Source organism: Gavialis gangeticus, unplaced genomic scaffold, assembly GCF_001723915.1.
Source record: "Gavialis gangeticus isolate Ggan-Ray unplaced genomic scaffold, GavGan_comp1, whole genome shotgun sequence".
Lineage (NCBI taxonomy): Eukaryota > Metazoa > Chordata > Crocodylia > Gavialidae > Gavialis > Gavialis gangeticus.
The window spans coordinates 47,808,873-47,821,261 of record NW_017728998.1 but is presented as its reverse complement, the minus strand read 5'-3'; the positions used below and the strand labels follow the sequence as shown (position 1 = coordinate 47,821,261).

At 47.3% G+C, this 12,389-nt stretch overlaps 1 protein-coding gene across 2 annotated transcripts in view; it reads right to left on the bottom strand.

Moving 5' to 3' along the window:
* Positions 1 to 604: 604 nt before the first annotated feature.
* Positions 605 to 12,389, bottom strand: part of RANBP10 (RAN binding protein 10) — a 240,360-nt gene continuing 228,575 nt past the window's right edge. The window contains exons 9-14 of one of the 2 annotated variants that reach the window (XM_019505877.1): positions 10,182 to 10,330; positions 7,051 to 7,246; positions 5,395 to 5,519; positions 4,074 to 4,216; positions 3,534 to 3,645; positions 605 to 1,427 (exon numbers count right to left, since the gene is read on the bottom strand). In XM_019505877.1, coding sequence (XP_019361422.1) covers positions 1,297 to 1,427; positions 3,534 to 3,645; positions 4,074 to 4,216; positions 5,395 to 5,519; positions 7,051 to 7,246; positions 10,182 to 10,330 — 856 coding nt within the window. In that variant the 3' untranslated portion in view covers positions 605 to 1,296. Of the gene's footprint in view, positions 1,428 to 3,533; positions 3,646 to 4,073; positions 4,220 to 5,394; positions 5,520 to 7,050; positions 7,247 to 10,181; positions 10,331 to 12,389 lie in introns of both variants that reach the window. The other variant, XM_019505876.1, reaches the window with a different exon arrangement.

Below are 12,389 nucleotides of genomic sequence, written 5' to 3'. Positions count from 1 at the left end.
TTATCACTCTAAGAAATCTTTGCCTCCACAGAATTGAAGCATATTACTGAACTGAAGCATCAATTCTTGTTTGGGCTTAAGCAGTCATAGCTATTTGGGGCTTGCTTTGTTTCCAAACTCAAAACACTTAGTAAGCCTCCAGAAAACATACCTGCTGCCTTTAATGTAATATAATGATTTGGCCCCTATTTACATAAAAATCTGCCTTATTGAAAGGATGGTGTACATAGCCTGATTCTATAAAATTAAGACGTTTGCAAGCTGCAGGAACAGAAACAGGACAGCTGCTGTCTCAAGTACAGTGCTTCCACCAGGCTTTTGCACTTTAGGAAGGGCCCTGTGGAGGATTTATTTCATGTGTGACCATGAAGATTCCTGGCAGACAGTTCTAACTAAGGCAGCATTTCATCCCCTAGCCTTATTATGGAAAGGGGGCCTATCTTGCAGAGAAAAGAGATTTGTAACTGAACACAAAGCCCTGTGCCTTTGATCCGTATCCTTCTGGTGTTTGGACTTTTTAGTGCAACTGCCAAAAACAAGGTAGAGGTATCCCTTCCTCTCGCTTTTCCCAATACCAGGACAAACATGCTTAAGTGATGAAGCAGTTCTTGGAAAAAGAATCACTTCCCATTTTGAGTACCTGGCAGGAGAGAGCCTAAAAATAACTGCAGGAAGGGGTGGGTAGGAAGGGCACAAGTGGTGTTGGTCTGTGGAGAATAAATACATGAACAACTTTTTTGCCAAGGTGGAAGAGACCTTTTTAATGAATGGGATTTAAATAAAAACACTAAACTGTTCTTGGGGAAGAGCTCAGGTAACCAGAATGGGATAAGTATTGTGTGTGTGCGTGCAGTGGTGGGTGGGCAAGGACAGAGATGGAGATACGGTTCTTAAGGAAACAACAAGCTGTCACCAACTTGGATGAGCTTTATCACTAAATTAGCAGAAACCAGCTCAGTACAAACTCTCCAGATATAAATACTGGTGGCTCAGTCAGAAAACAAAATAAAGATAAAAACCTAAATCGGAAGGCGCTACATTAGATTAACCAGCAAATACTGAGTGCTGCTGCAGCCACAGTGACAGGGGAGATGGGAGAGGTCTGCCAGCCACTTCTGGGGCTGGAAACTGCTGTGCGCTGAGGGACCACTGGTGATGAGGGACTAACTCAACCAGCATTTTGTCCTTTCACTGGGCAGCAGGGAGGTCAGGCTAGGGAAGAGGAGGAGGTGTTGGTGGCGGCAATGGAGGGTGAAGGGCAGCACTGGAGGACATCACTCCATCTCACTCTGGTGGCTAGTGCAAATAGTCGTCCACTCTGGCAAAGGAGCAGGAACCCAAGCCCACACGAGCCATGAGCCGCAAGCACTCTGAGGCCTGGCCCAGGGCAAGCATCAGGGGGGGCTGCTTTGGCAGGTTCTGAGATTCTGTGGGGAAGAAAGAAAATATCACTTTAGAATGGATGTACAGCAGTGATTCATGGGCCTTGCCCCTATTATGAGCTACACCCACGACCTCTCAGCCCCTCACCTACAGGCTGCAAACAGTGCCAAGGGGCAGCATGCTGTCTTGAGAAAAAAATTACTCACCACTCAGAAGGCTGCTTGTGCAACAGTTTTGCCGCTGCACAGGCTCACACACCCACACATGCCCACCCATCCAGATGCTCCTCCTGGCACCACAGAGCTTCAGGAGCCTCTGAAAAGTGGCGCTGCTCAGGGCCATGTGAGTGCCCCATTGTGGCGCCAAATGTTGAGCCAAAGCAAGAAAAAGGCTGTGCTGCCTTCTTGCCTACCACTGAATCCTGGGTATCCAAGAAAGCAGAACTGGGAGAAGAACGGGAAGGTGGGTGGGGAATAAAACCAAAAGAAGTGCCATACTGGGTCGGACCAGTAACCTGTCTTCAACAGTGGCCGAAGTGGGTGCTATAGACTAGAGAGAGAGCACTGAACCAGACAAATCTAGAGTGACCTATTTAATACCCTCCCTATACCTATACCAATACCTATTCAATACCCTCCCTGCCATCCACCATTATAAGTTAAGAGATGCCAGAGGAAATATATTCAACTGTTCTGTTCAATAGCTATTAACTGATCTATCATTCATGAATTTATCTAGGGGTGCTGAGTAAAATTAGCACTATTAGGGATGCAAACACCCACAAGTGCTTTACAAGATAAACCAGAGATTTCAAATAGGAATCATGGTGTAATAAACACTCTGGCCTCTTGTGGTCTTTCTTAGTTCTTTGCAACACAAGAATTCCTCTATTATTTTTCTGTATTCAAAAAATGAGTGAGAGTTAAGAGCAGGCATTTTCTGAGGGGTGATTTCAATTTAAAAAGGTTGAAAATCACTGCTCTAATTCTTAGCCTCCCTGGTGCCATACATGTCCTGTCCTGATCTATCAGAGAAGAGCTAGTTCCAAGCTATTGCTTCCTACACGGGCCCTATGCTGCTTAGTGGCAAGCTCAGTAGCAAAGATTTCTGCACTAATGTGTTTCTGGAACTGGCCAGTTGCCTTCTGAAAGGTCTCTGCCCTGTGGCAACTACACACTGTGGGTGGTCCAAAACTTGCTCTTTCTGGACTGGCTTCCCTCAGGGGATTCTGGAGTGAAAAGCCTCTGTCCTAAGGCTGGAGATGCCTGCATTTGCTGGAGAACACACAGAGACTAGGGTCCTGGACCACTGCTGGGCTAAGAAACAAGCATGTATAAGGAAAATAAAGAAGCAGCTGTGGGCATCTGTCTGGAGACATAAACGAACCAGATAGAAACCACACAAACGCAGGGCTGAAGCACAGGGCAAGTGGCTGAAATGCACAGTTGTATAAATGGCAAAAAAGGCTAGTGAAAAGAAAGCAAACTGGCTACAGAAAATGCTTATTACAGCACCCAAACACCAAGCAAGATCCCCTCCATGTAGCTAAGCATGAAAAGGAAAGATAAGCAGTGGATGGGGCCAGATGGCCCTTTCATAACTTTGGCTCCATTTATTCTGTACACCTGAACACACAGCTTTCCAGAAAGCTTATAAGGCTCTGTGAGGCTCCACCTTCACAAGTGGGAGAATGCAGAGGCAATGTTCTTAGAGCTCTCATTTAAACAGCTGGAGGTCCCAATGGTCAGTGAAAAGTCAACAGCAATTACAATTCTGCCTCCTTGCTTTCCAGTCCTTCTTGCAGCCATCTATGGACTGGAGACTCTTATATCATGATACAACCCACTGTAACCTACTTTGCAGAGGATGTGAATCCCAGTGATGTGACACCATAACACTCCTTCCCTATCAGAGACTGGGAAGATGTCCCTGGTAGATACCTGCAATCCTGCATGTGCTACAACACCAGGACTACTTGCAGGGCAGCAGGCTGAGGTATCTGGTCTCCCTCCTTCTCCTTCCCCTGTCCTAACCCCTTACTTAGGTCATCCCTAAGCTGTCATGGTCACCACCCTTAATCCCTCTGATCCATTCCTATAAGCAAGATAGACATGGTACTATGTCACACAGTTATCTAGCCCCTGCCTTACCCAATATAGCACTATTGAGTGCAGCACACACAGGTTCCCTCTGGATCGGATCCAACTGTTGACCAACAGGACAGTTCCAAGGGTCAGAGTACGCTAACAAGCTAAAAGCATCCTGGGGGAGAGAACAGAGGCACCAGTAGTAAGGTGAGCAGGCCTGCAAATAGACAGGAAAGTGGGGAGGGCTGCTAGTAAACTGGCAATCAAGGCATCTCTGCAAAAATCAGTAGGTAGTAGGTATCTAGATAAGAAAGGACACTGCTCACACCTGGGCAGGCAGCCAACAGTGGAGGGAATGCAGAGCATCACTTGGAGCAGGTAGCTACCCTGAGAGGGCAGGCAGGAACTGCAACCCCTCATCTTTTCTCTGATGAGCGCTAGGCACAGACAGGGAAGGTTAAATGAATTTCATTTGCTGATCACATCGCTATTGTCCCCTGTCCAGACCTCTGCCCCTCAGCTTCCTTGGACTCTGCATGTGAAGTCACAGCTCTGCTGCTAGATGCTAATTCTGCTGTGAGCACACACGAGGTCCAGCCTTACCTGAAGCATCTTTTTGTGCGTCGTGTTCTTCCCATATTCTCTGCATAGCTGCTCACTCAGGGTCTGCAGCTCCCGCCCAAACTGGATCATTCTCTCTGTGGCAGCATGGTTCCCTCCACAGAGCTGCCTCTGCGGGCAGCCATCTTCTAAAACAAGGGCCAGAGAAATAACTGCTGGGCAGCATTCCCCATTGCCACCTGCTCCACTACAAACAGGGGAATCCCAGCACCCAGCCATTCCCCACCTTCCTAATTCTGAGCAAGGGAAGGGACAACCAGATGCCCCTCGCTCTACAGAAAATGGGCAGGATCTCCTCATTTGGCTCCTTATTTGAAGGACTCTCTCACAGAGTGGACTTCTGATCTGGGAAGCTAAGCTGCCTGACAGCAGGGGGTGCTTGCATGGTATGGTACAGACACAATACAGTAAAGGCTGCCTGTACTTAGTGACCGTGTACACAGGGTTTAACAGGAAACTTCTAAAAGCAAGTTTGCTGATTCAATCACAGGAGTTTGGAATGTTATTTGCAGTCTTACCACCCGTTCCATGTCAGAAACATACTAAGGACAATCTCAAGCACTGAAGCCTTTTACTTGCAGAACAGTTACTGCATGGGCCATGGCAGTGCCAGAACTGAGCCTCTCCATGTGATCTGGCTTGATCTGGATGGATTCCCTCAGTCCAGAGTGCAACTGTCCTTATGTCCTTTCACTCCTTGCTCCCCTTGGCTGAGGTTGCCAAAAGGAAAACAAATGCGTTCTTGTCATGTTCTGTATACCAACAACCATGAAACAGAAAGACCCTCATTACCCCAACTCATTTGATCAGATTGTGGTAATGGTCAGGACAGTTCTGAGCTGGATTTGAACAAAGCTTTAGCCTGGTATCTCCACTCTGCTGCCCTCTTCTCCCTTACAGTTCCTCAAGCAGCAGGACCCACATGGTATAAGGTCATTTTTAACAGAAATCAGCTTTGCCTGTAGTTCACTTGTGGTTTGTACAGGAGGTGCACTGAAAAATTAGACCTACTTGAGTCCACTCTAGAGAGACCTTTCTCCAAAGCCAATCAGTGCACCAAAATAGTGGATAAGCTGCACAGCATCAGGCACTTGGCTCCAGATGGCCCCAGAAAAGGCCTGGGTTCATGCTAAATACCCAGATGGATCAATTTCTCCCTCCATACTAGGGATCCTAACACTCGTTCACACCATAGGCTGAGGCACAGATTACAGAATAAGCCTCCTCCCCCACAAAAGGAAAAGCACTATAAATGTTAGCTCCTTTTTCTGTTCATAATTTTTATGTGGTAGCAGAAACCTACCCATGCTGGACTCATCAGTCTGTAGGATCTCTTCATGTTTGTAGGTGCCGTTCATTATTCTGGTGGATGAGTTTTCAAGGACTCCATTGGGGTAATGTTCAGCTTCCATCTCCATCTCACTGTCACTAGAGTGGAAAAGAGAAAGAAAGGCCAGAGAAAACAGTGAGAAAGTGGAAACATTCCCAAGACAGTGTATACCTAGTGACTGCGCAATTAGGGTTCAGAGCTACATACCCAGTAGTCCACAAAAGATGAGACAATTGATCCAAGTCCAAGAAAACCAAGTTTCAGAACACTGAGAACTGCAAGCTATCAAGCAAGTTCCCAACCTGATGGGATCCTTCAAGACAGAAGGTGCAAAGTATTTACAAAGATACCACTTGAAAAAAAGCAGCTATCCTTGGGGTGTGAGCAGCAAAACACACTGCACAAAGGGGAATTTTTGGATAAGGACAGCGAGACAAAATTGTGTACTACAAAATGGTCTTCACCCCAAAGCTTTTAATATTCAGACATAACAGACAGGTATATTATTAATTTCTTTATTTTTACTTCAATACAGCAAACTGCTAAGATCTGGATTTGTCTAGCGCAGAAAGCTAAAATGGTAAGATGATTTTGCTACAGTTTGACCTCAAGGTTTCAAAGACAATAGGCCTTTTGGATCTGAAGCTTAAGACTAAGAGCCATCCCCTTTGGCATGAATTTAGCAGTGCCAAGCATTTCTGAAGCGGTTTTGTATGACTTCTGCATGGTGTTCCCTGCTTATAGTTACATGCAGTTTGATTCTACAGCAGTCACAGCAGAGCTGGTAGCAAGCTTTCCTGGCAACTGTATTTAGCACACTACTAGTGAGCATCAGTGTTAGCTCGCAGTGACTGAGGCCCCCTCTAATCAAGATCTCCTCTGTTCCAGCACTGCCCCAGACACTCTGCAATAGCCACCCAGAGGGAACTGGACTCTCACCCTTCATTAGTGAATTTTAAATCCCATAATATAAAGGAGGCACAACCATCAAGGCTCAGAATCCCTCGGTGTCCTAAAACTCCCTATGACTCAATGGTGAATGGATGTCCAAAACTCACAAAGCCTTTCTTATTGGTTGGCATGGGCACATAAACTGCTGTTAACTCACCCACAGAATGAACACCCAGCCCTGGACTGTAATCTCATGTAAAAGGGAAATGACTCAGTCACAAAAATAGGAGGCCCTGGAGAAACTCCTAGTGCATCCAAAATCCAGCTCATTTCACAGGGGAGAACACACAGCTTCCTGGAGGGTAAGTGATTATGTGGTGTCCAATAGCAATTACTTTGACTGAGAGAGCAGCAAAAGAGGCTGAGTTAGATTGGCTTCTCCCTTTTAAATAATTTCCCAGGCAGTTAAAACATTGGAGTGGCAGAGTATCAGCTGCAGAGGTACTTGTGGAGCATTTAAACCTAAATCTATCGCTATCCCCAGTGTTTAACCCACTGTATGGAAATGGGCAGCAGAAAGTCCTGGCTTTGGCAGGGGTATGGAACTGAAGTAGCCATTTGCTGCTCAGCATTAATTCCTGTAGCTGCTACCAGTAGCCCCGCCAATGGAAGAAGCACACAGAGGACTTGGCCTACTCCCATTATTTGATCCTCCTCAGGCATTTTAAAGAGGAATACCTGGTCTCTTGGTTACTCGTACTACTGTGCTGCTGGGATTTGGTGGAATCTGTTGAATTTGACTCAGAGTAGTTCACAGATGAAGGAGAGGATGATGATGAGGAGGAAGATGATGAACTCAGTGCTGGGTATTTACTGTGGCTCTGTTTGCTTTTGGTGGACATGACTCCATTGCTACAGCTTGGACTGTCTGCTCCTGAAAAAAGAGACAAGTGTCAAAGGGGACAGCCTAGGCAGCTCTAATCTGAAACAAGACCACAGGCTGTACACAGGATCAGCATAAATGAACTCAGACACTAAAGGAAGCAATGGGACAAAGTGTTGGGTACACAAGACATCACAAATAACTTGTTTTTCTTAGAGACTGGAACTCTTACTCATCCCTACAGAAAAAAGGTGCAAATACAACGTACAGGAGAGAACTCAATCAAAATTCAACAGCTGCGAAAAGTGAGCGAGCGGAAGGAATGGTAACAAATTTTCCTCAAACTGCATCAAATTTCATCTCATGATGAAACAGTCAACAGCATTATAATTTAATGATGGTTACCATAAAATTAAAATAATTCCTTCTCAATAGACGTAAGTGAAAGGAGAACCCAGCCCAAAACTATATAAATCACATGCCACGTACAAAAGAGGATAACACTGGTTATGTATTCAAAATCATTAGCTTGTCACTAACTAGGCATGTAGACATTAGCATTTTCAAAGAAATCTGTATTACACATCACATACACGTAAGTGAAGAATATACATGCACTGCTTCATGTGGCTATTGCTTGCAGTAAAATGTTCAGCTTTCTGAAGCCTACACAGATGAGGACAATGTCATTTTGAAAGTGAATGAAATCAAGAAGATCTGAGTATGTGGGTGCAGGAAAGTAGCGGTGCACCGATAATGATTTTTTGGGCCAATACCGATGGCTGATTATTAGTGAGCCATATTGGCTGATACCAATCCAGTTGCCGCTATGCAGTCTGGCAGCTTGGAAAGCAGCATCCAGCTGGTGAGTGTTAAGGGGAAGGTGGGGTGGGGAGTGGGAAGGGTCACAGGGGAGGCAGATCCAGGCCTCCATGGTGAGGGAGGGAGTGGGGCTAGGGCTGGGGCAGGTGCTGCCCAGCCAGGGAGGGGTGTAGGACAGAGCTGTGAGTGGCTCGTCCAGGGAGGGGAGTGGGGCTGGAGGGGAGGGGGCTGCTCCCACTGCTGTGCACATCCCCAGAGGAGGCATGGAAAGCATGTGGCTCACAGATCTGTGTGGAGGGCAAGGGCAGGCTGCCACTGCAGGCTGAAGCCAGAGGCTGTGCTGGGCTCTTCCCAGCGGAGGGTGGGGTGGGGTGGCGTTGGGCTAGGCTCTGCTCAGGATGGGCAGCAATGCTGTGAGGGGAGGCTACGGTGAATTTTGGGGTGGCTGTAGACCACCCTGTAGCCCCCCTCCCAGTGCTGCCACCTGCCCTGAATGCAGCCCTGGCCCAGCCCCCTTGCTGGGAAGACCCTGGCACAGTCCCTGGCCCCAGTTCACAGCGGCAGCCCACCCTCACTCCACACACAGAACCGGAGAGCACATTCCCCCCATGCCTCCCCTGGAGGTGTGCACAGCGGAGGGACACCCTCCCCTTCTTCCCCTCCCTGGATGAGCTGCTCATTCGTGGCTCTGTTCTGTGCCCTGTCCCAGCTGGCCAGCGCCTGCCCCAGCCCCACTCCCTCCCTCACCGCAGAGGCCTCTATCTGCCCCTCCCCACACCCCTTCCCGAGCCCCAGACTTACCAGCTGGACACTGCTCTCCAAGCTGCTGGGTTACACTCCTGGCCGCTTGTGTGCTGCGGCTGTGCGCATGCAGGCAGCATTTATCAGCAACATTATTGGCCACATCAGCCAAAAATGCTGATTGCCGATAATGTCAATTTTCCTTTTATTGGTGCCGATATGATATAGACTGATGTATCGGTGCACCTCTACAGGAACGTGTTTTGATGACAGCCTGGGCTGATCTTCCTGGATTGTGCGGCTTGCACTCTGGCAAAAGCAGTTGCTGTTGTACAGTACCCATGATGTATCAGGTAGGAAGATACCATTGCTAGGAAAAAACAAAATGCAGCCAGCACAATATACATCAATACAACAGAGGAGCTCTAACAAGACAGATAAAAAATGATCAACACCATAGAAATTGCAGTTTTAGTGACAAAACTCAGCCCTGTTAGAACATAATTAGTATCTTATTCTTGAAGTCCAATCAGTGCTAAATTAGATCTAGACATCTGTCCACTGAGAACTGGACACAGACCCCAAGTCAGAGATCAGTCAGTACATGTGAATTATTTCCTCCCTTTTTATTAAGTTTTTGATGCAGAAATTTTCTAGTTGAATACAGTCATTGCCACAGGGAAGGATGCATCAGTTCAACTGCCAGAAGGAATGATGCTGACCATCTAGTTAGAGAAGCATTCTGCACTAAGCTCACATCTTGTGGTTGACCTAGAGCATATTTTTAGAGACACATCCTGTTTTGATATGTAAATATGTGCACTGAGAACTCAGGGCTGGAGAAGTGGTTGAAGGGAGCAGGGCTATGGAGCAGTCTTCCAAAATCAAAGAAATATTTAACAATGCTCTGGCTTCTTCCATCTAACACTTGCAGCTTTTTCACATGGAGCAGCAGGAGCCTTGCAGTCAAAGGAGCTAAGATTGCCAGGTGGAGAGCACTAGAGCCTCAGTTAAAAGCCTTTTCCATTGGGAGCACAAAGCTTGAGACTGCAACTATGACTGTTTCACTGGCTCTCTAGTTACCGAGTCCCACTTCCAGGCCAGCTTTGTCCCTGAAGCTTTCCACCAATCTCCATCATGCACTATACAGCTGGGTTTTTTTAAACTTCTCTCTAGCACATTATCCTGAAAAACTCTGTTGTACAACACATTATCTGTTAAAGATAACTGATGAGAAGTTAATTATAGGCCATATCTGTCATAAAGAGTACCCTCCAATAACTGAACGTCCTCCCTGCTGGCAGTAGGAAGGACAGGTGTTTTCCAAAGAGTAAAATATAAAAAGCAGTTTGTAATGAGCAAAGTGACCCATCCCCAGTACCAGCTCCATTCAATGTGGAGATGCAGAAAGGATGCTACTTACCAGTGCTATGAGCATGCGAGTTGTTCGATCCATGTCTAGGGCTTAGGCTGGGGGACCCTGGGTAACTGTCCTGGGATTTGGGGCTACGGGCACTGAAACAACGCACTTCACTGTCTGTTCCATTCACCATCTCCACAAACTGCCGGCACCTGATTTCATAGAGAGGAAGAAAGAGAAAGGGATGGGTGACAAGCTTCTGCACTAATGCTTTGTTCATTGCTTTATGTAAAGTCTTAGAGCAAAAGCAAACTGGAATCAAGCATCCTTGAGAAAGCTAGAGCTTTCACAAGTCCCTCACACCTTCTTGCTGAGAAGATTTGGGCAATGCTGAAGCAGGAAGGGAGTTGAAATATTGCTGCCTAGAAAGAGGTGTTCCTTGGCATTAAGGCCTGCATAAGGAAGGACAAGTAATGATGCATAAAAATTGTCCTTTTAGCAGTGGCTACCTATTCTGTAGTTTACCACCTCCTCTAAGGTGATTAGGCAAGTCCTACATGCAATTGACAAGATGCTGCAGCCTCAGCTTGGATCAGCCAAGGCCACAAATCACATTTCCAGACAATGCAAAAGACCATATTATGGCATCCGCAGTGCTGGCTATGAAAGCACAAGATACCACAGGCTCTAGGTGATGAAAAGCTTCATTAATTTAGAAGAGTATGAGCAAACATGGCATTTTGCTTGTATGGCAAGGAAGCCTAAACTGCTCAAATAATATTCCTGCAGGTTAACCAAATGCATCAATGTCTGGACTGATCAGTACCCAAAGGGATTCTCACAGGATTGCAAGCCAAGGAGCTGGGGAAGTGGATGGTACTGCAAAGCTAATTCTTCCTGCCTCTCAAGTGTTCACTCTAAGCCCCAGGGTGGTAGATTTATTCCCACTGTCCTGATGAAGAACGGTTGCTCTAAAGGCTTCAAAAGGATTGCAGGCTACCCAGAAAAGTGCACTATGGAAGGACAACACTCAAGGGCACCCTCTGGCATTGCACTTTGACAGGGATGGAGATAAGGAATGGGAAGGGAGTATTGTATTGCTTGTTGTTATTTTTAAAAATTGAATAACATGCTTTCTTGGTGGTGGGGAGTGGAAGAGAGAGGTTAAGTGGGTTTTGAGACAGCTACAGCCCCACTATGAGAAAGGGAGGTATGGGCTTGGGAGGGACAGTTATGGAGGGAGGGGATTCCTCTGTGTGAGGTAGGGGACTGTGAGTAGATTGGACATAATATAGGTTAGGGGGTGGAATTTGTTACTTTATTCCTATGGCGGCAGTGACTCTGGGTTGGGAAGTGAGGTTGGGTTGGCTGGAGGAGATGCTCCCCTTAATCAAAGGCAGGAGTGAGAAGGGGTGGAATGACATGGACTGCTATTTGGGGTTTTGGAGAATGGGGATGTTGATTTTGCTAGATCCAGCTAAGAGCCATACCATCTGGCCCCCAGTGCTATCCTTGGGTCTGATCAGACCCACACTGCGCATAGCATGCCTGTGGCATGGGGCTGGTCTATAGGTCAGATCAAGCCCAGAGACCCCTTCCCGTTCCCCACAGCATATCTGATCCAGTGGCTACTCCAGCTGGTCTGGGACTCCAGATGTGCATGACACGGATCCTGAAGAGGCCAGAATGGGCTATACCGTGCCCCACACAGCACCCATTCCAGCTACTCTGGGATCCATGCCACATGCAGCAAGAGTCCCAAACCAGCTGAAGCAGCACTGGATCAGCAATGCTGAGGCAGGGGGAGGGGAAGGGCATCCCTGGGCCCAATCCAGCCTGGCCCAATGGGCCAGATGAGTGGTGTGGAGCTTATCCTCAGGCTGGACACGCCTGATCTAGCTGGTCTAGAAATGCTTGAGGTGCTACTGCAAAATGGGAATTGTAAAAACACACACACAAGCGAAGGATAGTGAAGGTTCCATTCCTCCTCCATCTATTAGGAGGTAGGTATGCTTCTTACATACCCTGGATCAAGAGTTCTGGGGAACTGCCAAGGGCCGGTCAGCACCCCTTCCTTCCTTCCCTATCCCCCTGTAACAGCCTGAAGCCCACACACCAGTGCCAATAGTGCACAGCCCCTGGCCTGTCCTGCCTTTCTAAGCAATGTCAACACTTCCTTCCAGCTGCCGCTGCCACTGGCCCCAGTAGGCTGCTGATACAGGAGTCAGTGCAGAGGATACACTGGACCGGCACCCGCAACTACAGCCCAGC